At 42.3% G+C, this 26473-nt stretch overlaps 1 protein-coding gene across 5 annotated transcripts in view; it reads left to right on the top strand.

Annotated features, from left to right (window-relative positions):
* LOC124405310 (POU domain, class 6, transcription factor 1) overlaps positions 1 to 25859 on the top strand; it is a 175438-nt gene extending 149579 nt beyond the window's left edge. For 2 of the 5 annotated variants that reach the window (XM_046880116.1, XM_046880115.1), the window contains 11 exons: positions 13976 to 14153; positions 14918 to 15076; positions 15438 to 15629; positions 17090 to 17251; positions 17354 to 17655; positions 17851 to 18070; positions 19050 to 19230; positions 19741 to 19797; positions 20957 to 21040; positions 22353 to 22504; positions 22593 to 25859. In XM_046880116.1, coding sequence (XP_046736072.1) covers positions 13976 to 14153; positions 14918 to 15076; positions 15438 to 15629; positions 17090 to 17251; positions 17354 to 17655; positions 17851 to 18070; positions 19050 to 19230; positions 19741 to 19797; positions 20957 to 21040; positions 22353 to 22504; positions 22593 to 22720 — 1815 coding nt within the window. In that variant the 3' untranslated portion in view covers positions 22721 to 25859. The remainder of the gene's footprint in view (positions 1 to 13975; positions 14154 to 14917; positions 15077 to 15437; positions 15630 to 17089; positions 17252 to 17353; positions 17656 to 17850; positions 18071 to 19049; positions 19231 to 19740; positions 19798 to 20956; positions 21041 to 22352; positions 22505 to 22592) is intronic. The other 3 variants (XM_046880117.1, XM_046880120.1, XM_046880119.1) reach the window with 3 other exon arrangements.
* The last annotated feature ends 614 nt before the right edge of the window (positions 25860 to 26473 follow it).

The following is a 26473-nucleotide window of genomic DNA, read 5'->3' as shown; positions in this document are numbered from 1 at the left end:
ATTGGCTTGTTACCCGGGGCAGATTCAGATTTCAATAGACTCGATGTAACCGCGCTCTTTGTAGGCACTTTCCAATCGAATGCACTGATTTTAAAATATATACCTAACCACGCTCTCGAGGTTTCGGCTTCGACGACAGCCGCCGTCGAGCAGCGAAACAACGTCAAAGCTTTTTTCAAGCTCCGTTTGCCTCGCTGACCCTCGAAAAAACCGACCCATCCGTGGAATCTTTTGTTTCATAATTTTTTCATCATTATTATATAGGTGTACGAAGGCATGCGCGTACGATATGTTGTACAACGGCGGAATATTTCGATTCAGGTGTACAGCCTACATTTTTTCAATTTATTTCTCACCCAGCAAGAATACAAGCATCTACGTAACACTTTGCAAAGTAGCTCCGTTAACCGTGAGCATAATTTCTGCGCTTTTAAGGCTTTGTGAAAAATACTCTGTTAATCCAAGTCTATACACAATTTTCGTGACAATGAAAGCAAAATTTTTCAAAAATTTATCATCAAATACGCACGAGCTGTTACATATTTATAGGAGAATAAACGCTAATGGAAAATCGTCGCGCGTATACATATATGCTTAACGATATCGATAAATCAAACAATCAATGAAAAATTTTCTCATTAACGCTGAAATAAAGATGGCAGTATACGCATCTGTATATGTATGTGTGCAATCAGTTGATGCACTCGACTAAAAAGCATGGTTATAAATTACAGAGCATTATGATAGGGTTTCAAACGGCGAGGCAGGGGGTGAAAACGCGAGTTAGGGGAAACGTCTACGGGGTGAAAAGAACGGGGTAGAAATAATACATTTAGGCCCGGGCTTTTTATCGCGTCATTCTATGTTCAGTCTGGATTTGCAACAGCGGTGTGAGTTGGTCTTTTTTCATTTCGTTTTGTTCGTTTTTTAAATTTCCAATGCTTTATGTGAAGTGCACTGTAAAATTTCATTATATTTGTGTACGGAATGAACATATTGTGTTCAATGCTAGAATTACTTTCCCCGTATCCCATGTTAATTTACTCGTACAATTTTTTGTTCTGATCGTTATTTATTTATTTTTTATTTTTTTGCGTTTTTTTGCGTTTTTTTGCGTTCCTCTTTCAACCCGTTCGCATATTTATTTTACACACCGATTCTGTTGCGAATATGCGATTGTTGCAGCCACGCCGCAAATAGCTGCACTCCAGTCTTCACAATTATAATTCGTGTTCATTGGTATTATTTGGTATGCTCGATATTATTATTATTATTTCATTGCAACGTTTTTACCCTGACAACTTATTCTCTCTCTCTCTTCTCTCTCGATGTTCCAATAAATCTACCTACCTCTACATATCCGCGAAGATTCTGCATGTCTGAAAGTAATAAATTCGCATGTATTTATCATAAATTTATTCCAAGAGAATATTATTACATTTGTTACTCGATGCAACGCCGACGACAATCAACGGATTCAAATGCAAAATGCAAATGTAATTGTACTGGTTAATTTTATTCGTATAATCTGAGAAAATGAGACGAGTTTCGTTTAAACGCATCCCCTTCTGAATTCCGTTGGGCTAAATAAAAATCATTCACAAACCGCGGGTGATCCTCGTTTACGTCGTCGTATCCCGAGAAGAAATCTTCAACAAATAAGGCTGACGAATTTTTTATTCATTTTATTGTCTTTTATTTTCATTTTATCCAACACTCTACGGACTTTTCTCACTGATAGAACATGCGAGGCGGCGGGGGTGGGTATTGTAGGTGGAAGGGCGCGTTGAGTGTTACTAAATATCGATTCTGCCGAGGAATTAACACGCAGTTTTACTCGATAAACGTCTCGTTCCGGCACCCTTCTCAAGTCCATTCAATCCCGACCAAAGCACGGGGCAACACCGTTGACTGTTCGCGTCGCTGCGTCTCTCTCGTTTCCTCTTTCACCCTGCGACCTCCCGCCTCTTCTCTCCCTCGCTCTCTCGCTCTCTCGCTCCTCTCCTCTCCTCTCCTCTCCTCTTTCAACCACCCTCTCCCTTCCTCTCTCAGGGCTTCGCGTAAAGCGAGATGGACACAGTTAAGCTCAGGTTGGCAACGCGACCGAGGGGTTAATGGCGCGTCGTTGCGTATTCCAGCGGTGTTTGTTTCCTCGCAGTTGGCAATAAACTAAGATAAATGAATGTTCGTAGGACTAGCTCGCTATTATTCCTTCGCCCGCTGCTTACATTTAGTTATGTTACGGCCCTGCCGCAGGAATACGAGACACACACCGAAGGTGTTACATTTATACGTCTACCTCGGCTACCTGTGCAAATTTTCAATCTCGACACTGCACTTTCTACTTGTCAGCAATAATTTCAGCCAATAAATTGCCTCGTCAAATCATTTCTCCGCTCATTCTTATGTCGACAGCCCCGAAGACGGGAGCTTACGGGGAGCAATGTGAGTGAACATACATGTATAATAATGTATATATACACACGTGTGTCTGAAATCCAGGCTTGAAATGAAAGAGAGTAAATACAACAGAATTCTACGCAGGTTACCACACGTGACACCATCACTCCCCTTGTATAATATGACGCAGGATGTGATGAAGTATTAATTGTTTATTCGCTAAGCGAGTAGCTTGGTCGAATAATAGGTGAGTTTGGCGAAGGCCGTGTACAATATACACGGTTCGCCGGTAGCAGGTATAATGTCTTTTTAGGTACGTTAATTAACAGTATTCATTTTGTACAAAGGTTTCTAATTACGCACTGTATAGAGCCATAGACTTAGTGCCACAGTCAGCGGAGAATGTTATGTCCTGCGAATTTACCGAAACTCGAAACGTTTGTGTGGGAGTTGTTGCGCGAGGGGGGGAGGAGGGGGATTTCTTTTTTTTTCCCCATTGACGAATCAATAAAATCGATCATTTGACCGTATTTTTCAGTTGACAAGCGCCGCCGATCTTTCCGCCATTTCTCGCTAGAGCGACGAGAATCGGAGGAGGTGAAGTTGTTCTATTTAATAAAATAGGGCTGATTCGGTATACAAGTTTAGTCAATAGTTGTCCGTTCCTGCCGAGTTAGCAGTCGCATTAATTAATTATAATTAAGTTTTAGTTGACGTGGGCTTGCGGGCGGGGTGGCGAGGAGAGGAGAGGCGGAGGAGAGTGGTGCGAGGTAGGTAAGCAAGGTAGCTACGCGACTCGCATTTTGAGCATTACCGATATTATGCAGATTTCCCAACCCCTTTTACGCCTGCCAAGCGAGTTAGAGAATGAATTATTTACTTATTTACGGTACATAAACGCGGACTTACAAGTAATTTATTCGGGGTTATATAGCCGAAATTAAGCATAACTTTGTTTGCACTTTGTTTAACTTTCGAGTAAACGTTACACGAGTTTCCGTTCACATTTCAAAAGCGGATCTCCTCCTCGAGAGCTGACGCAAAGTCATGATGCGAATCTTTTTGTCTCTTCGGCAAAAGTATAGAAGGACTTTATACTTACAGGACTTTATGCAAACACGGTCAACCTTCTACGGCATCTCTTATACATCGCTCGTAATTTGCAGAAGCTTAATTATATTCTTTGGTATCGTCGAATGATTCTTTCGCTTAAATAAATATATATGTATACTTCAATCGTGGCGGCTGCTAGCCTGAATTCATTTGGGCGTTAGCATCAAAAGCAATAAATTTACAAACCCAGAAAAGCTACTGGAGCAGTACTGCAGGCGTATCTGCAGAACCTTCGAAAGCTCAGTCTAGTAGATGAGTGGCAACCTCCGCACAAAATCTAGAGAAAGTACTTCGGATTCAGGCGGGAGAAACTCAACAGAGTCTACAACACGGGAAGACGCATCCCGGGATATTAACACCGTCATTGCCGCTGCATATTCATGCCTCGTATTATAATGAAAATTCAGTTTATTACCGAAGATTAACAGCTTCTTACGCTACACGGTCGAGCCAGAGTTACGCCGCAATTCTTTGTGCAACGCTTCCAAGAGAGAGGTTCAAACTATCAAGAAGCTCTTTTAGCGCTTCGCGTTGATTGATGAGTCGATGACTATGTACGTGGTGACTGCAGTGAAGAATTGAACGACGTCATTTCGACGTACAAGTGCCTGAGAAATGGTTTCAACGACAACGAAATAATACGAGTATCGGACCGAATAATAAGAAGCACACAACCGATCGTCGCTTCTTCTTCCCAAATTAATTTATTCGCTTTGTTATCTTTTCGCAGGCTTGAAGATGGTCGGGTTTGAATTTACTCGCGGTACCTATGGAGTCGAGTTCGGCGGGTAATTATAATATGAAAGGCATAAATCAGCAGCTTTAATTAACGGGTTATTATTATCGTCATTATATTCGGGGAGGAAATTATAATATCCTCAATGAGTCTGGAAGGTACGGTCGTCGTCTTTATTTTTTACCGCCTGCTGAACCGGAATACTCGATCATACCTACCTATAGTACACCCGTGGTATAAACGAACAATGATATTTATTCATAGAAAGATTTTTATAGACTGGAGGTATATTAATTTTAGCATCCACAGACACCGGGTTAAGCTTCGCTTGGTTTCGCACTTAAAACCGTCGTCTCAATCCTTCGATTACGGATAATTTTCCTTCGTATCAAATACGGACTCTCTTAAATACGTCCTGGCACAAAATTAATTCTTGCGAACCTTGTAATTGAAGATTTATAAATTCGAAACAACTTGCTAGATTTTATCGAAAGAATTAGAATGTCTCAAGATAAAATAGTGTCATAATCACGGTTTTAAAAATTATGTCAAGGAAGGAAAAGCGCATATCCTGATACGTGATGATGATGAAGATAATAACGTTACGTTAACGATGCATGATCAGGAAAAATCGTTACTTCGCACCGTTAGCAATGTCCTAAGTTCAGTAAACCATGAAATCAAAAACATACTGTTATTTTGAAAAGCCAACTCCTTGAAAATCATTCTAAAATTTAGAAATAACAATTCTTTAGCCTCATAATATGTGAGCAAATTTGTCGCCCCCCAAAGTGAGTTTCCTAACCATTCCGTCAGCCAATCCAATTTTTGTGTTTTTTTTTTTTTCTTGCCGTTAACAAGTGGAGTGACGTATGGGTAAAACGTATAAAGAGATCCAAATGATATTTGATTTCTAATGCTCGCGGGCTGAGAACACCTTTTTTGATAAAACTAAGTGGCTCGCAGAGTGATTTCAACCCTGCCGCCTGCCGCCAACCGTTACACACTAATTCATATTTAATCGTATAGCTACCTCGCCGCACTTTACTCTCATCCGTACTCGCCTCTATCCATCCACTCCAGGGGTCAGTTTATATCGTCATTTAATTAAGCTGAACGCATCGGTGGGATATGCGACGATACAGTATAAGGTGGTATACCTATCGTTTGGTGTCATTAGTGGCACGGATATAGAAGGATAGTGTGTGTGTGTGTGTGTGTGTGGAGGGGGGGGGGGGGGGGGGGGGGGCTCTAACGGAGAGTTTTTCGATCGTCGAATTTAGAGCTGCCGCTGTCTGGAGAGGGGGAAAAACGTTGGTACGAAATCTCGTCTGTCCCAATTTGCAATCGGACAGGCAACGCGTATACATCGTTCACTCGAAACTCATGATCAAGTAATCAGAGATGCCGACGGAATATCGAGTGCTACGTGTATCAGCTATCAGTAGCTAATTCCCCATCAACAACTGCATTCTCTTTGCACTCGGGCGATTCTCAACCTGACCTCCTACCACGGCTCCCTGCACACATTTCCAACTTTCAACACACTGGTAAAAAATTATTCTCAAATACGATCCGTGCACACACACGGTCATGCATAACCACCGGTGCACCCCGGAGGCGAACAACCCACACGCTGCTAATGCAGGTATATTTTTTAATTAATCGAATTATTGAACTGCATCGCAATTGAATTGCACTAAGTGTCAGTACCGTAAGCTAGTACATACACGAGCCACGTTTCATCGTCAATTCAGGAGTGCGTAATTCTCTGTCGTTACGGCTCTCCGTTTTATCCCCTTCACCCCCCCCCCCTCCCCCCCCCCCGCGCCGCGAATCGCAGATCAGCTCTGCACTCGCCTTTTTTATTCCTACTCAACCCCCCTTTTCGCTCCCCTTCGACACTCTACTTCGAATCCCGCTCTCAACGGCATAGATCTTCCATTAATTACCTATTCAGTTGCACGGATCAAGATCGTAGGTAGTTTCGGGATAGAGATACTAATTGCTGATATTATGACCGGCGATAATCCCGGTTCTTAAGACACTGCAGTTTACAGAGACGCACAAATTTTGATTGGTAATAATTGTTAAATCTTTTTCGCTCATGAACTGCACCCTATGTATATATATTGTATATATATTTATATATAAATTTTCATCCGTCCCCGATCATTTTCCACTGATTTTCGATCACTCGGTTCGTAAGCTTTACCGGTTTTTACCGAAAGCACATTTGGCAAAGTTTTGTACATTAATACACTTTGTTTTACCGATTTGGAATTGAAATTCGCAGACAAAGTCGAGCGTTGTCAAAGACGTCGACCAAAACTTGAATCGGACGATCGCAAGAATTATAATGGGGTGGGTTTATGTGTATATACCATGTAGATATGCATGTAGCACGGGGGTGGCGCGGTGCAGAGATCGGTCATTCGTTCGAACGAAGAGTGCTTCTGCCGAGTGTAGTTATATATATATATATATAGGTATATGCCGCGGATGGTCTAACCAAACTTAATTGAATTCGGTGCCGAATATATAATATGTAGTCTGCTTGCATAATGCCGCAAGGTGACAGAGGTTCTCAATTATCTCGCAGGTGCCTGGAAATCGAGGTATAATTAGTCTTGAACATATTTAGCAAAATTTTGAGAACCACTTCCGGAATTAGATATACAATAATGTAAGCAGAGCTCCGAGTTGTAGAGTAAGGGTTGGCGGCAGGCGGGGTCATGTATATTCATGCTTCCCCCCCCCCCTCCCCCCTCCCTCTTTCCCGCCGCCCTTCCCGCCCCTCATTCTCCCTTTCTCCAGACCTACGCTAAACAAGTGGAATAGCGGTGGATTCGCCCCACGCATTCTTCGGGCTTGCGGATTCCGAAAGGCCGTGATCTTTCGGTTGGAAAAATCGCATCGAGCATCTCGTCTTTTTAGAATAGCGTGATTGAATCAGAAATGTGTAGGTTAATTTTTATTCCCTTCTCGTCTATGACTAATGATTTATTATACGGTGTATTGATCGAAAATTAACGTATTTAGTTACTACGTTTGTTGTATGTTGTAACGACACATGCTCAATCGATTCGATGTCTATAAAATGCTCATTTTCCTGCCATGTGGTTAAAAATATATTTTAATATATATGTATTTATATATGCAGTACCTGCATTACTTGCGGATGGATGCATTTGATGGTTTTTTTTACCTACCGCCTGAGTATACTTGTAGATTTTTATTTCAAATATGGTATGTATATATTATTATGCAACAATAGGAAAACGATGGAAATTTTTGTTCACTTGTAATGATTTTCAGTTGCGTCCCTGCCGAGTGCCTTCGGATACTGGTAGGTATATATTTAGTCTTACGGGCGTCCCTGTGCTTCCGACCCTTCTCCAATTAAAATTTTATAAAACTTGTTTCTGCAATAATGAAGCTAATACTCGCCATTATATTAATTAGTACTCATGATTATTAATGACCGCCATTCTTATGCATAAAATCAAACTTCGATAACAGGGTTGGGGGAAACAAAAAAACGAAAAGAGGAGTAATGAAAAAATATTCCGTAAATATTCATCCTCCGTATACGCGTGTAATGTGTTACATATATATGCAATAATATCTTTTCGTATACATCGTTATACGTTGTTAAACATTTATGTATGTATGTTTGTATATTTATATGTATAATGTATATGTGTGTATGGGTGGGTGTAATGTAAGAATGGATATTTGGAAAATTATTCTCTCACCGCAAGTAGATATGTTCAGCAGTCGCAATCTACCCTTTCTATCAGTTCTAATTTATGTTGAGTAAGGTAGCTTCACCCCCAGACTACCCTCTCCATTCCGGTTGGCCGGGAGCTCGGTAATGTTTCAAGTAGCTCGTCTGTTGTTAATTTACCCCATCGGGGCTTGATGGGGGTCTGTCTACCCAATGCCGGCGTTACCCGGACCGCCACGCCACTTGGTGAACACGAATTGAGTATACATATAGGAAACGTACACCTCCGTCGATTTAACTCGAGTATCAAAGTTTCATTTCAACCGAGGAAAATCGGCGTGGATAAAAATTTGTAGATAAGTATGAAGATAACCGATCTAACATCGGAATCGATTCGTTTGTACTAATGGAATCTGGTAGAAAAGGGATTGGATCGACTGGCGAAAATCATAGGGCATGAATTTACGAGGCGTGACCTAAATTTGATTTTCATACCGTTCGCAGCGGGCGACATCGTCGTTACCGGATCTCCTGATCAAATTGATTTCGCAAACGCTTTTCTCCGGATCTCAGCAAGCAAATACGCGGGTATTAAAAGGCCACCCTGCAGAAACCGTACCACCAAAATTCGTTTCACCCCCGCGCTAGCTTCTACTCGGGGGCCATCGGCGAATGGCTACAATGAAACCCTTTGTTCCAAGGCAAAGCCCTATTCTTCCTTGCCAATTAAGTACCTGTGATTTGCATAGGTATATATACCACCATATCCACCAAGCCGCGAGAATATTGAGTTCCGGTAACCCCGTCGAACTACTAGCCGCAAATTTCACCCGATGGTATTACCTACGCATTTAACTTGTACTTCTTGAAATCGAATCGTGTGACAAAAATGAAGGGAAAACGACGAAAAAATGGCGCGAGAACGTTGAAAATTCCCGCTGATTTTCGCTACCGGTTCGTAAAATATTTTTGCACAGTATCTTGGTGCTGGACCGTATGAAAATACCGTAAACATATGAACGCGCGACCGAACCCTTTTCTCCGCGTTCCCACCCTCCTCACACACCCCTCACGGTCCGTGGGGTGACCGAGCAGGGTGGAACATTAATATCGCGAAATGAAGCTCATTTGCATATAAATAAGGTGGGGGGCAGGATGAGCCACCCTTTCACCTCCTCCGCCGCCGCTCCAGCCACCCCCATGTTCCGTCTCTCACCCCTCGCGGGCCTCTTTCCGAGGTCGAACGCCTCCCACTTCCTCCTACTCACCCTCCTGCCGGACTAATTACACTTACAGACAAAGCGGCTCTGCTCTGTTCTCCAGAGATACTCGAGGGACGGTCAGTTCTCGACACTCGATATCGTGCAAGGTAAAAGTACTTAACTATAATAAAAGTGAAAGTCGACTCCTGATTCCTGATTCCTGGGTATGATTAAAATCTCACTTCCGTATAAGCGGTTTAAAGACGAGATACAAAAGCTTCAATGTAGCAGCTCAAGTCCGTCCAATTGGAATCCTATAGGCGTAAGTATACGGAAATGGGAGTGGAAACCGCGGACAGGATGGATATTAGTTGTTAGTCTCCGGGGTGCAAAAACCTATCGTTTATATTAGGCGCAAAGAGATATTAATGTATTTTTACACCCGCCGGTAGGAGCAACGCTTTCGTACCTAGACGTCGTGTATTGTATAAGCTGGCGTGTGTGTATTTATACGCATATGTATATGTGTACAGTTGGTTGCTCGAACGGCGGGCGCGGGTTCGAAGCCAAATCCAATTACTTTTATTCGGGCGAAATGAGTGCAGCTCAAGTCATTAATACTAATCAATGGGCGTACCAGGCGCGCCACAGGAATTACCCATAACTCAACCGGTTAAATTACTTTATTGCAAAAAACTTGTGTTTTTGCCAATGTCTATAACGCGTCGATGTGACTGCTTGCGTATTATACACCCTGTTCTCTATATGCACGCATGTCGCGCGTATTGCAGCATTGTTGTGCATGGTAGGTACGAGTACAATACGTTGAAACGGCTTGCGATAAGTAATGTTTATTGTAACATTTTTTTGCTCCATCCATTTTTAGTCTCTCGAATGTTCGTTTGTTGTTTTTTTATCCCTCTCTCTCTCTCTCTATTTCTTTTTTTCCCTCGTTTTTCGCCGGAATCTGGCGTTTTTTTTTTATTATTATTATTATTATTATTATTATTTTTATTTCACCGAGTGCAGTTGCAGCATTTTTCGCATTAGCGAGATGGGGCGCAGTCTGCTAACGATTTTTTGTTGTCGAACGCTGAATGGTTTCATGTAAATTTACAACCTACACTACGGCACGGTATTGCTCTCTCACCATATGTATATATATATGTATATATGTATGGTATATCCATGCATCCGTGGCTTAAACCGTATGGTGCACCAACACGCCTGTGCCAATAATATCGCGCATCCGGCACTATCCTGAACACCGCGAGGGATGAACGCGACTTACTTGACCCTTTTTTTCGATACTATTTATCCACTTCCATACTTTATCCCCTGCCTCTTTCCACCCCCTCGTTCCGAATGATCAAACCCCTAAATTCGCAGAATCGGAGCTATCTACTCGCACTTTTGTATTATACCTATATGTTTAACTGTAACAGCGCAAGAAAGGGGACAGAAAAACGAAAGAAAACCCCTCACTGAGTCTGGAGGAATGGAAAACTATCGATAAAACGGGGAGGTTAATTGGGAAGGATTCTTCGTTGTTTTGAAAACGGATATGAAATCTGCGCCAAAGTGGATGACATCAGGGGGGATTTTGTGGGGGATTGTGACCGACCGAGAATAATGACTACGTCTTGTGATTAATAATTCATTTGGATGGTATTGAAGGATTTCTCCGTCTAGACGTTAGGCGAAAGCGTCTTCTTCCTTGGGTAAAATTGGCGGGAGGAGAAAAAATTCTTTTAGGTTTGTGAGAAACGCAAACAGCTTTTACGATCCAATCCGAACTGATTATAATTAATTTTTACGTCTCTACGCGCGCCGCTGCCATGGCTGTCTCGCTACAGAATAGCCATAAATATACATTTTTCCACCACTTAAAATCTATCCCATCCCTTTTCCGCAGCCCTATCGACGATCTCCTCTCGAACGACTGACTTAACCCCGACCAATTTATATACCAAAGGCTCGAGCCTTGCTCCCCTATCCGCACGTCAATTAAGTATGTAATATGCAGCCGAAGCTACACCCTGCCGATATGTTCTTGCCGTTGGCGAATTTACGCTGAACTCGCGATGAACGATGACGAAAAAAAGAGGGGAGAGAGATAGAGAGAGAGAGAAAGAACATTATACCAAAAGAGAAAAAATTAAACGTTCAGTTTTTATGTATCCACATGCGAGCGATTGTCATTCGTTGGCTTTCGACGGATTTTATATATTTTTTATGCAATATGAACGAGATTAACGTATGCTGAAAAGGGGCATTCGTTTTTGTTACTGCCCGTAGCAGTCGAGCGTGGAGTGGCGAGAGTTGGAAAATGGAGGGAAAAGGCAGTAAAAAAATAAAATACAAAAATGGTTTGAGGGGCGGGAGGGGGGGGGGGGTAGGGAAGCAAAAATACAAGTGACGGCTCACGGCTTCGTGTAACACCCACTCCCCCTCCCCTGCCCCAACCCCCACACACACCACTTCACCCCGTACTACGGACACATCGGGACCAGCCGACCAACCCTCACATTGATCAAGGCCTGCTATGTTATGCGAACCTCGCTGCTTCAATTAAAAGAATTATTTGCGAACCTTTGCGCATCGCGTCATGTGCTCTCGGTAGTGGGTATCGACCCTCTATAGACACATATACGCACGTGCATACATACACCCACACCTCGTGTATTATAATTGCCATTTTTCCACCTAACCGACTGTTTTCGTAGGTATATCATACACTGAACGTATAACGACGAGTGATACCGCCGCTGAAAAAATATCACGAAGAGTGAAACGGAAGCGCCAGGTATTATGTACGCGTGAATCTTTTCAAATTTATTTCTCATCCCTGATTTTGTTGTACAAGGATCGAGAGGCAAAGAATATATATACATACCTATAATGTATAATTCAGAAATAATTCGTTGAAATTTTTCTTTAATAATTCTCTGGGTAAAATTTCCCTTCTCTCTCAAACTCTCGTTTTACATACATTTAATACACAGTCTGTAGAGATCGAAACGGTTAATTTGCGGCACAGAACGGCGATACACGTTCCGGCATATTTCCATGCCATTATGCAAATAAGCGGCGTCAGTATCGCACAGCGATATGTATAAAATGAACGAAGGAACGGAACGGAACGGATAGACTAAGTAAGGCATTGCAAAACCCCGTCTACCCCCTACACCTATACACCCAGTCCATCGATTTATTGTAATTTGAATTGTCTACTAAGAATCAAGCGGTAGACAGGCAGGGCGAGCTGATCGTTGCGGGTATCTTGCGGGGCAAACGCCGTAATTACTCTTATAAAATCCTTTCCTGATATGATATAGATTCACGTTGTACACGTGCCCGGATCAACGGGCGATCTCTAAGCACAATGAGATCGTTACGCATCAGTGATCTAGAAAAATTCATAGCTGCCCCGTAATATCTTTGATACTTTTTTTCATTTCATGAAAATTTACCTATCCAAGTGCCAGAAACACAGCGAAGAACTGGTTTCAACCGTTTGTTTGCCGGGTACGTGCCAATCCGAGTTAGTTTATACGCATATAATTTACGAACATTGACCAGAGCTGGTTGATGATTTAGTGCGTGGCTATCTTAAGAGGACCTCGGCGTTGAATCGAGGCAAATTAATACGCAGAGGACGGTCTGGATGTGTAATATACAGCGAAACGGTTCGTTACGGTTTACAGCAACATCCAAGCACCGAACGAAATTTCACTGCGGATAGAGGATTGTCAGATGCCTGTTGTAGGTGTGCGAAAGTCGCTGAGAGACTTTGGCGCATGTTCGCCGTTCGATAGTTTATAAATATAATTGTTGAACAATTAATTCTGGCATTCAACAGCTGCGTAGGTTACTGGTGGTCCCGCTGTTTAAAAGCAGAACGTACGCTAACGTCGCGCTAACGAACCGAAAACGCAATTCACAATTTCAACGAAAATTGTATGTGTATCGAAAATTTTCGTATCTATATGCATATTAAAATTTTCCACCCTGTGTCTACTGCCAGTAGCAACTAGACCTGTATGTTTTTACCGAAAAGTATTACACCCTAATTGATTTAACATCGCAAATAGCTGTGCCTGTATGGCTCCAAAAACCGCTCATTGAATTTTGGCCAGTCCTAACAGTATGTTTTGTAATATGCCTGATTTAATACCGAATCACCATGAAACTACATGGCTCGAAACCTCTCCTTCAGCTAATAATCTTCAGTAAATTTAAGTGTACGGCTCGAACGCACCATGCAATTTTTCCGAGATTGGATTATCACAAGTTACTTTTTCAACAGAAATTCCAACTGCTTTTATCCAATTTGGGGATTTAATTTGATTATTTGTACTAAACGTTAAGATATGAACCTTTTAATATGAATAGCTTTAGGTGTCCATACATGTTCTTCCCCCACCTTTTACCTATATACATATATATATACTCGTATATAATCTGTCGCAACGCGGAATATGCAGCAATGGATAATGCGCTACAAGACGTAGAAATGCGCAGCAGACCGGGCGACATTCCAACGGCTACTCACTTGCAGTCCCACTTATATTCGCGTTTGATTCCATTGAATAGGTACCTATACCGCGTAACCTTAGAGCCGATCGGCAGCCGGCTTGCCTACTTTCACGTAGATTTTCCCACGAGGTTATAAACGCGATAGGCCATATCCTAACATTTTCTAATCACGCAACGAACGGTTTTGCGTGACATTGTGCGATCGGCGCCTCCCCATTGACTCGCATTACAACCTTTTCCTCGTTTCTGTTTCAGGACAGCGACAGAAGCAGCACAGGAAGCCCTGAGCCGGGATCCGGAGCCGCTCTTCACGAGCACCATATGCTTATGGGGGGTCTGAGGAGTTCGCCCCAAAGAGAACCCAACACACCTCCGGACACCGTAGACCACGCCAAAGCGGCCGCTCAGGCGCAAGCACATTTAAATGGAACAAGTACGTGAGCATAGACACTGACCGGTGTAGTATAGGCTTTGGTATCTTGCCCTGAAACGTTTATCCGGGTATTCGAATCAATGTGTTGAAGACCTAATTGCGATGCTTCACGGTGGATTTGCAGAACCACAAACGTTAGTTGTCCGGCAATCTGGAGAGCAATCCTTTCTTTTTGCCCTCTAGCTCTATGGAGATAGTCATTCGAGCGTAAAATTTTACATTCATCTGTGTATAAGGTATATAGCAGCAACTGATGAGGGGATATACCAGGAGGAAAAACTTGTTAAATCCATCATTACCGTTTCAAATAAAACGTTCAGCTGCACGAATAACTTGTACTTTGAAATTTATGCACGGTTAGTACTGATCACCTCTGCAGTGGTGATAGAAAAAAACAAAGCAAGAAATAGTGGATTTCTGCTGGTGAGGGTTCAAGTAATTTTACATACAAAAAATTATCAGACTATTACAATCTAAAGATTGGATTCTAGTCGAACTGCACGGTGAATTAACAAATCTGGTTTTAAAGAAACAAACGGTACGCGTTGGTGTCTTCACTTTAAACCGATAACGTCCATTAAACCAAACCACTGTGAGGATTTAAACGTTGTTTGAAGTACAAACTGTATACCCCGTAAAAGTAGAATATCCATTGGTCCGAGATTCTGAAAGTGGCAATGAACTCTAACCCAGAAATGATAACTGCTCTTCTTGCTTGCTGATGGCTTACTGAGTCTTGTGTTGTTTGATTGTTCTTTCCATAGTGGCCGGGATGGTGACCCTTCAGAACCTGCAAAATTGGGCAAATCTTCAAAACCTCCCCCAGGTCGCGTCGCTGGCAGCTGGTCTCCAAGGAATGACCGCTGGCTTGACAAACAATCAGCTAATCAACGCGCCGCTCAACCTTACCGTCAGTTCGTCGGGTGAGTCAGAAGAGATACGAGGTTAAATTAGTTAAGCACACTTCGCTTCTCGGCGCAGAACGACTTTGTAACGGTAAACCTCTTAATCCGATCCTCTTAATTGTGCAACAGACACCAGCACTCTGTCCGGTTTATTCAGACCTGCAGATTTCAAGTGATTCCATTCTCGGATTTTCGTTAAAAAAACTTGCTACCTAGACTGCAGCACGTGAAAGTACGATACATGAATAACGCACCGAATCCCTCCCGATTAGCCGAGTCCTCCCTACCATTACCCAATTCCGGGTGAACTTTCCCCGTAACAATTAGCCGACGCACAGACAGACGAGGATTAATCCGGAAACGGAAACTCTGGTTTCAGCTGGTACGATACCAACGTCGTCGAACACGGCAACCACTTCGCACCTTTTACCCCAAAGCTCTGTGACCGTGGCAACGCTGCCTCAACTCCTGTCACAACCACAGCCGGTAGCTATGCCTCAATTCGTCCTGACCTCCGGACAACTCGTCCAGGGCATCCAAGGGGCACGATTGCTGATACCGACCTCGCAAGGTAAGCCCCAGCTGTAAGAAAAATATCGAGCATCATACTCCCTCGGGAGGGTGACAATATTTGAGGGAATCGAGAAGCAGGCTTGAAAGCACCCTTGACTAGTCCCGGTTATCATCCGTTTCCGTTTTCCAATGCCATCACGGGAATTATCACGAACGCCATACCACCTGGCATGATATTGCATAAGCAAGTCTGCGCTATTAATGCCGGCTATCCCTGGCAAGCAGTTTGGTGGATTAGGTGAGACCAACGGTCAGCCAGCTCTGGTTCCTACGTAGGTACCCCTCCTCCCCCTCGTCCATCTATTTCCTCCCCTTCCGCCACCCGGAGCCCACCACCTAGCCGTTCGGTCAGGCAGAGGGCAAACTCTGCAACTAATTTCAATGTATAATTAACGTCTCGCTAGCCACCCCGTCGCCTTGGCGGGTGGTAAAGGGTGGGTTTCCTGGCCCACCTTCGCCTCGGCCTCGTCCCACCCTTTCGAGACCCAAAACCCAAGTACCCACTTGCGCTGGACATCACAGCCCACGGATTCGGCCACTATTATATCGATTGCGGTACTCTGCTAAACTTCGTTCCTTCGACGTTGTTCAGCCGCGGAAAAGGGGGAAGAGGTCCCATCCTGTCGACCTGAAACTTGCAGATTGCTCCAAAGTGGATTGAGATTACAGGGAAAGCAGAATCAGTATTAGCCTGACGGTTTTCGCCGTGTTGCAAGGGAAGTTTTCGACTTCAGTGAGGAACCTCCTACATCCTTTTAACTCATATTATACTCGAAGAGAAGTCGCGAACAAAACCCCCGTCGCTGTAGACCAGTCACCCTAAAGGCTTCTTCCTCCTTAAAGCGGGGTAGCTGGCTCGCAGTGCTTGAGCACGTGCTATTCAGGGGTGGGTACAAGGATCGTTTGACGGCGCGGTAAAATCTTGGAGGACCTCGCAGAGTGGGCGAGGCAGCCTGCGTTATATCGCACGTAACTAACGCGTCAGTATACCGAATAATATAAGGGACTCGCTTGGTAACGGGATGTAGTATACGTATACTCGTAATCGGTAATCATATTAAGCGTGTGCACCAAGTAATCTGATTAGCGATGCCCGGGGTGATCCTGAGAACTATTCTAAGTATGATTAGGAGTCCAGGAGCGGTACACCACTGGAACACCTAGTCTAGCCTGTGCACTATTGAGACGGTGATAATAGTTCGCCAACTTTGCTGGTCGTGGGGTTAGGAGCTCGTTGGGTCGACTAATGTTCCCTCTATGAAGCTCCCATAACTCGGAGGGATAGTGCTCTTACCTCACTTCGCTTCGCCTCCCAACGGGTCCGAGTGTGCAACGAATCCAGGGAGAAGGGCAGACGAGTTCTTATTCTCTTATCCCGATACCATTCGAAAATCACGCGAACTTTGCGAAGGGTTCGAGCCGCAGGTTGAAATTGATGTCGTCTCGTTTGAATCGCAGGATTTGAAACCCAGACGATTCTGACAATACCCGTGAGCCACGTGACGAACAACCAGATGGTCAACCTCGCCCTCAGCAACGGACAAGTGGTCTCGACGACGCTGGCCAATCTGCAATCGATAGCCCAACCCCAGAGCATTATGAACACCCCATCGAGCAACGGTGAGTAGTGGCAGCGGGACGGAGGAGCGAATTGTATAATGGACACGTAGGAGAGAGAGAGATTGGAGATAAACTCTCGTCTAATCTCTTGGCAACTTTCAGTACCGACTAGTCCGAGCCTCGCTTCCGGCCTCGGAATCAATCCCGCCGCCCTGCCCCACCTTCTTGGCAATAGTTCGGCCAGCCAGCAACTTCTCAACGCCATGCAACCCCAGCAAATTCTTCAGGCTGCTCAGGCTGCCCAGGTAGCTCAAGCCGCTCAAGCTGCTCAAGTCGCTCAGGCCGCTCAGGCGGCTCAAGCTGCTCAGGCTGTTCAAGCGGCTCAAGCCTCCCAACAAACTCTGCTCACCACCTCGCCCCAGCAGCACGGGAACCGGCACAGTTCACACTCGAATCATTACCCGGTAGGTTCCACTTGTTTATTATGTACGCAAGGACTCGGTAGACGTTTGAGGGAAACTGATTGTGAGTGGATACGCTCAGAAATGATTCTGAGGTATTCTCATCGCGTCATATCTCCTCGGTAAAAATGAACGTCATCGATTGACTCGTGAAAAGTCCTTTATTAACGAGATATTCTACGTGCCTTGTCTCTTCAGCCTCAAGAAAAACACCACAGAGAAAGACCAGAACAATCATCGCCGCTTAACGGATCGGTTGGATCCGCAGCATCGGCCTTAAATCGACTCGCCGCCAGCAACGGCGAGATCACGATCACGACGACGCATGGACCCAGCGGCGGGGTCAAGCGTCAAGCCTCGCCGAGCAGCTTGCACAGCCCCCGGGACGAAGATGACGACCTTCTGAGTGACTCGCCGAGTAAGTATCGTCCGGATAATCGAAAACGGCTTCTTACACCCTCAAACGCCGTTGGTGGCGGCTGTGCGGGAATAAATCGGTATAATACCTTCTTTTTACTGTTCTAATGAACGTTGTGAGTCACTTTGCATTCGGTGTTCCGAATCAGAAAAGTTTCTTTCTCTCTCTCTCTCTACTCGAGGGTATAACAAAATCCATCGTTGATTCTTCGTTTCATTTTTTTTTTTTTTTTTCTATCTCTCTTTCTTCCAAGTAAGGAAACTAGTTTCTAAAGAGCCGTCAAACCACCGTAAAGATTCTAATTCTACGCGCAAAACTGATTCTTCGATCGAACAATGCCTTATTGCCTTAGGCAATTCCAATAACTCGCGCAACAAACATGACTATGACCGATACCTATTACCGAAAAAAGTATACTTCCGTAATTCCTGCTCGATTGGTATTGAGTAACCGTGGCCAGCATTCGCGTTTTAACGACACTCAATTATTCGTTCGTTCGTGGCCTTTATACGGCGAGTTTTAGAACGCCGTCAAGATTCCTGTACGTATAATTGCTACTACATAGTAGTAAGGTTTAGAGAGAATGTCTCATACACGCTGGAATTTAATCTCGGCCTTTAACCGCCGCAATGTGCCAGCAGTTGTCGCCGATTAATTAAGGGCTACTTATCAAACAGAGTGCAGCCTATGGATTTTCTGTTTATTGCACGGAAACGGGGCAAACCTGTTAGGCTAGTCCCCTCATGTGGGTATTCACGGCTTAGGCTGCTGCTGCTACGGCACGTGAGCTAACAGATTTACGAGGGAAATCGACCTGATAGTACGGCTGCCGTAACGAAGCCGATCGATTCTGTTACTAAAACGTCGTTCTATTTTGCGCATTTGATCAAAGAACGCAACAGCATGGATGCGGTCGTAGATACTTCCTGAATCCGCGCTCTTTTCGCCACCCTAAAAAGATCCATTTCGCTATTCGCAGATCAGCCAACCATCAACGAAGCAACGAATAACGTCGTGGACGGAATTAATTTGGACGAGATCAAGGAGTTTGCGAAGGCTTTCAAACTGCGGAGACTTTCGTTGGGGTTAACACAAACGCAAGTGGGACAAGCGCTAAGCATCACCGAGGGACCGGCTTATAGCCAAAGCGCCATTTGTAGGTAAGCTGTCCTTGGACGTAGGAGGATCTTCGGGAATTTTTTTCACCGAGAAAAAAAGGCCTTGCAGAATAGTAACACGTGCCAGGTCACTGGATATGGCATTTTCATCGGAAAAAACACACGCAATTACGATATATTTTTGTCAAGTTATTTTTTCAGTGCGCTCTATCACAGTTCGGTAGCTAGAATCGAGCGATTATATTAATTATACGGCTGCAAAGCATCGTCGAACGAATATGGCCTTTTGCTCGCAAAAAGTTGCACATCATTTTTATATTTATTTTATTCTCTGAGCGAGCCAAGTTATATCGACGAGAAACCTGACGTCGCACAGAGCCTAGCTCGTTTCGAATAGAGCAGAAACGATAGAATCATCTTTGTCGTAACGGCCAAAATACATTTATACATATATATATATATAAATATATCAGCGTGGAATATGAATTTATGTCTCACGAGTCATACACGTTTATTCTTTGACTAACTTAAGCATTGGTGATTGTTCCCCAGTGCCCTGGCTACCCAGATGTACGCTGCCTCGCAGATTGCCTCTCAGCAGAAAGTTATGTACGTTAAACCCACATGCTACTTATTTAACTTAAAACATTGAAAGTATTAAACTCTATGAAATCCTTTCCTGCAGTTATATCCAAGTGTTGCAATCATACGATCTTTCACGGTTCTGAGTGATACTTTGGTTTTAATGAATATTCGGCAGTCGTCAGTGGGAATGACTTAAGAATCTCTGAGAACAGAAGTATGAAAAAAGAAAAGAAAAACATGAAAGGATTTAACAAATCAATTTAGCGATTCAGCCAAAAGTATCTAATCAAACGTACCTAAATTATCGTTGCGCAGTTGTACAGCTTGATGAATAATATTTTTTTTACTATCGCATTATAATTTAACTGTTAATAGAGTTCTTGCTCCGTAACGTCCCATCAAACTTTGTTTCATTCTTCATCGATTATCGGAGCTTACGACTCAATGATCGTTCAAAGAAACAGCGACGATACATGATAAAAATTGCGATCTGTGCTTTTCCTCTCTACATCCTAGGTTCTTCCTGATTTTTTATTATATCTGCCTACCATGTCTTCTTATTCACCTAGAAAAGTTCGCCACTGTTTTTTTTTTCTTCATCCTTTTTTTAGAATTTACTTTCTCTCCTTGTTGTCGTAGTTGAAAGGATAATATTTGGGTATAGCTGCAGTCAGATTTGAACTATTTTTCTCATGATAATTTCGTTGAAAAGGGAGCATTACTCAAATAACAATAAGTAAGTTTTTCGAGCCAGGGCATTGGCAAGCTTGGACCAATGGTGTCGCCAACACATATTGAAAAAAAGTCAAATGAATTTTTCACTGTAATAATTTTTCAGATATTTCTGTGGGCAACCTTTTATCTTCTTCTTCTCTTGTAAAATTAATTTAGTTTGCGTTGGCAACATCATAAGCAAAACATCACCAAAACTCTTGCATGACCGCCTTGTCAATGTCCTCTTGTGATGATTATTGAATCGAATTATTGCATGTCGATATTTCGTATGTTTAATTAATGCTCCTTTAGCCACCGATACACACAACCTTCTTCAAATCACCTCCTTCACTTTGAATACGACATTTTTTAACCATAACTCGTTTTTCTCTACTCATTTGCGCAGCCTCCTTCACCATGATTCTAAAAAATCTACGTTACATAAGTAATTTCCCACGTTTGTCTTCAGGTTTGAAAAACTAGACATCACGCCAAAGAGTGCGCAGAAGATAAAGCCGGTATTGAAAATGTGGATGCAAGAGGCCGAGGAGAGGTGAGTTGCGATCAACATCAATCAACGAAATCCATTCGAAATCGATCTTTCGCCAGTTTCTTTTTTTATTTTATATACCCCACAAAAATATTCACGGATCAGGTCAAGCGCGCGTCGTAATCGGACACCATTAACTAATTTAACCCGACTTCGATTAATCGGATATCCGAGCCCTTCAATAAATATCGGGTAGGTTAATTAGCCAGGGTTAAATCGCGAAATTTTCTCATTTTCGGCAGTAGACCGTGGAGCGAACGATCGTCAAGTCCACAGATCATCACGGCTCGAGTCTCGAACCGCGGTCCGAGCATCGCCGATGAGATCCGTACGCCTGTGTATTATAATCGCGGCGGTCACGCCCGTAGCATGCCTTACCGGTTTGATCGGTAAGTCATGCACGCCTAAAGAATTTCAACCGGCAATCGGCCATGATCGGAACATCATCACGGATGCGGACGGTTTAACAATCGTAACAAAAGCCGTCGAGTCGGTCTAGCTGTCTGTGTGTGTGTGTGTGTGTGTGGGCGGGGGGCGGGGGGGGGGGGGGGGGGGGGGGTAAATTTGTCGGTACAGGATGCAGGACTGATGTTGTAGACGAGGGCGTCGTTTTCTAGAATTTGCGGTCGTCCCTGATACCGAAAGTTAGGGACTGCAGCGGCTGGTTCCCATCTCGAAGTCCCGGAACGTAGCTTTTAAGTGCAAGCGTGTCTCGGGGCTCGTGTATACGAAAAAATGAAAGCAGCTAGTTTATGCGGTGCACGTGCACGATTTATCTGCCGAGTAATTAAACTGTGGACTAATTAAAATCAGGTTCCTGATGTACCTCCTTTTCCCCTCGACGCTCTCGCTCTCCGACCCCCCCCCCCCCCCCCGCGCCAACTTCCATGCAGCCTCCTTCGAGCTCAGCGGATCTCCATTAGCATATTGTTTTCGTCGATTCGTAGAAATATCTTGCAGCCATTCTAATTCACTGTGTGCCTTTCGTCGCTTTGTGCGGCTTATTGTTAGGCGAAAATTCACGCGATAAATTCGACCCTTTAACCAGCACCGTGGTATCCGTAAGCTTTATTCCCAATCTCCGGAAATCGACTACTTCACATGTATGTCCAATACAATTGAAAAAATTCTGACACGCAGTTACCTTTCGGTCCGCACAGCTGACGCGATTATTCGAAGCTACGAATTTTCTAGTTCACTTCGTAGAGAATATATATATCGAACTTAATGTTAGTGTAGATTCGTGCAGTCGGGCGATTGTAACGAGGAATCTTTCCCGTACGCCGAGAAATCGTCAGACTTTCACTCAAAACAGTGCAAATGATTACAGGTACAAAAGCGGAGCTAATCATCTGACGGACTTTATCGGTGTTGAACCGAGCAAGAAACGGAAACGAAGGACTTCGTTCACCCCGCAGGCATTGGAACTGTTGAACGCACATTTTGAGAGGAACACTCATCCATCCGGTAAGAACTCGCACGTCACGCTAGAGCCTATTTTTACTCTTTTTCCTCTGCTCATTCGGCCTGCAATATTTTCGTGCTCTTGTTTTAGGTACCGATATCACAGCGTTGGCTCACCAGCTAGGATACGAGAGAGAAGTAATTCGAATTTGGTTTTGCAATAAACGACAAGCCCTGAAGAACACCGTCAGAATGATGTCGTCCAAGGGAGTCGTCTAAGCGACCTTTTTTCGCTCTAACAATAAATTCCTCTCATTTGGTTGGCGGACTGAAAAATGTTATGCGACGAGTGCGTGAGGCTACTTAGTACGATTAAGTGCACACTTACGTACGTAATACTGGGAAACGGGTGGGGAAAAAAACTCTAATGCTATAAAACATACTTTATACATGCATGTAGGTGAATGATAAACTGAAATCAAATTGCCTAACATTTTTTATTTGAAAATCTTATACACCGTTCGTGACATATAAACGCAACAATATATAGTGAAAGTTGGAACTTTGTTTCATGTTTACTTTTTTCTCGAATAAATATCAAAATAAGTGGAATACAATTACGCGTCTCGGAGAATGGATTTATCGCACCAATTTCAACATCGTTCTAACGTGCGGTGTAACAATCCGTGAATGAAATACAACATAAACCGTACTTTCCGAAGATAAATACATTAATAATGTTATTCGTAATGATAATGATAGTAATAATTGAAAAAAAAACGCTCGTCACACATAATGGATAAATAATAATAATAACAATTACAATAACGATAGCTACGGTAAATTGAAATGTGACAAGTAATACGTACACATGTAATGCATATATATATATGATACTAAAGAGAAAGTATTGTGATCGTACCTATAATTAATACACCGCGTAAAGAAAGTGAAAATGTGAACCAACGCAACAGACGTTGAGAAAGTTGTGTGAGTGCGTAAGTATGCGTGTGTCTAGACTTTACCCGGAAGAACGGGAACGAAATAGAGTTGCGATATTCCCGCGGGATCTGCTGCGATAAGGCGAAGACGACTGGAAGTTGAACCAAAATAGTAATACGTCCAAATACGAATGAATAAATTGATCAGAGTACAAGTTTTACTCTCTAGAAACTTTTCGTCTGCGTACGTAACCATAATATAGGTATTTAATAACGAAAATGCATATTTAAAATGAATAAATGACAAATGGATAAATAAAATACCTACAGCAATCATACATATAGTAAACGAATCGCAATAATGTCTTTGAAAGTGCACGAAGTACGCGTATACATGCATGCAAGGTTCTTCTCAATACCCTAAAACGTATCGTATCGATCGGTTGTATTTATGACTTAAAAGTATCGAACAAAAAATTTCCGCTTTTCATTTTGATTTGCTTTGTTTTTTTTTCTCTTTTTTTTTCACGTAACGCTAGTCCGCATCTTTTTTGCCATACATATAGAAAGTGTAGATTTTAAATTCACAACCTCGTCTCATGTCTTCAGGTTTAATGATCGCGTTTTCTCAGTCATACTGAAACTCCTTTTCCGGGGCTTCATCGAGAATCTTTTTCATTCATAAATATCGACAAATTATTTTTCGTCCCCACTGCCAAACCACTCTATGTTGTATGCGGAAAATCCAGCATTCTTGGAAAACTTTTCTCTTATGTAATCCCGGTCCATATTCAATCTGAGATTTAAGCAATAAAACGACGTGCAAACGACCCATTGTACGTATCAATATGAGCCAAATCAATTGTTTGTTCGTGAATGCAGTGATGGTGAAATATAATAATAGGATATATACTTGGTATGTATCACAACGGTACTTGAAATCTCGCGTTTCGAAGCCCCTGGTGAAATGGATCTCATTCTCAAATGATTGCAAGTTCGGTATATGTGCATAGGGTATGATACATATACGAATATGAATATATATCTTTATAAATATATAAATAAATATGGATTTATAATAAGTATGTATAAAAGTATTCTAATTTAGATATTAGGGGCTAATTCATACCCATACGTTAAACTGTTAAGCCATTAATAAATATTATTATAATGATCTTTGAGTCCGCAAGGATAGCCTGTAAATAAAATCGTATAAATAACAAAATACAAAAATATACTTTTAATGTTGCGGCTATGAAATAGCTAGACTCATGGAAAGAAAATTTACATGGTTAAAATAAATTGACTAAAAACAAAAAAATATTTAAGTAAATTTACTTTAGGCAAAAAAAAAACAAATGAAGAGCAAAGTAATTTTATTCCTAAAAAATTGTATGATAAAATTCAAAATTCAAAATTTTGATTGTGAAAATAATTGAATCGTGCGTGTTGTCCTTTTGATAAAGATGAAAAAAAAACGTTTGTACAGAGATATTCCGGTTATTAAATTTTGTTATAAAAAGAAATGAATAAATTGTAGAAATCATGTGTATTTTCTTCGTGAAAAAAATGATATATGTACAATATATATATATCATAGACATACATACGAACACCTATATATAGGGTATACATGTATATATATATAATTGATAGGTCATTAAATATTAGTATCGAGAATGTGAATTGTATTCGTGAGTGTCATATTTCTAAGGAAGATAGATCCACGGGCAAATGTTTTGTGGCAGTTTTCAGAAAAAATAATCTAACGCAATTTGATAATATTGCGGGAACAAGTAATTCTTGCGTAGCCCCACAACAATGGGAAAAAAAACACTTGGCATTAGTCTTGAAAATCGAAAAATATAAGAATATTTGAAAGAAATTTATCGAACCATAGATAGGAATCAAAGTATTGCCGCATGTAAATAATCATTCGAAGAAAACTGCCTCCAAAACATTGCCCAGCGAAACCAAAGTTCCTACTACGTTTTATAAATAAACTGGACTGCAAATCTTGGAATGTAAATACGGAATGCAAATTAAGCTAATCAATCACAATACAACTGGCAATTCATTAAAGTTAAGACTATATTGAGACTGGTACGAAGTCAACTAATTCTATTTCCAGATGTACAGATATTAATTGAACGAATGTCGGTAGGACTTGATTGAATATATCCTGTAACTACGCGATTGGATGTCTTTTCCGTTATAATTACAGTTCTAACGAAAGGAGAGTTGACTGATTGTCAGTGCTGGGAATTTGAACAAAACATTTATCTTGAGTACTATAGTATACAGCTTGCCGAATAAATATTTAGTAGTAACAAATCAGTATTTCCACATGTATGTTACTCGAATTGGTTGACTCCCTGACCGCACTAAACACAGTCGACAACTAAGCACATAAGTATACAATTAGGATAAACACTGTAACTTTAGAATCAATGTTAGCTCGTGTATTACTAATTTAATGAACACAATTTAGTACGTAAGCTGTGTAAAACCTATTAGGTGTCCACAAGAATAAAATTAAATAAACAAGTATATTGTGGTAAAGACTGGGTAATGTCTATTGAACACAACTAGATCTAAATCATTGTAATTGTGATACTTGCTCGTTGCAAGCGAACGAGAATATCGCACATGGCACACCGATGATTTCTGAGCTTTTGCCTGTATTTGATTACAACGATCCCCAATAATTGTGACTGAACAGATCGTGCTGTTTCGGTTTGAAGGTTTCCTCTTCCGAAACAGGTTGAATCTTGGAAACCAAGTTCCGTTGCTGAACTGCGACATTGGGGTTTGTTTGGGAAGAGTTTTCTGAAATGCTGATGGTCAAATGCGCTGGGAGAAACAGATCGAAAGTTGAAGCCAAAAAACGGAAAACGTATTTTCTCCATATTTTAGCTGCTGGACTGTGCGTAGTAATTTCTCTGCTGTTGGTCCGATTCTCTTTTTGCTGTATTGTCTAAGTTCCTAGGCGTCCAATTAATCCAGAAGAGGTCATAAAAATCGATTCCGAGAGAATAAATTTTCGACTCCGAAAATGAGCAAAAAAGAGAGACTAACCCCTTTGGATTTT

The sequence above is a fragment of the Diprion similis genome, chromosome 4 (genome assembly GCF_021155765.1).
Source record: "Diprion similis isolate iyDipSimi1 chromosome 4, iyDipSimi1.1, whole genome shotgun sequence".
In the NCBI taxonomy this organism is placed as follows: Eukaryota; Metazoa; Arthropoda; class Insecta; order Hymenoptera; family Diprionidae; genus Diprion; species Diprion similis.
Note: the sequence above shows the minus strand (reverse complement) of the source record. Positions and strands in the feature narration are given on the sequence as shown.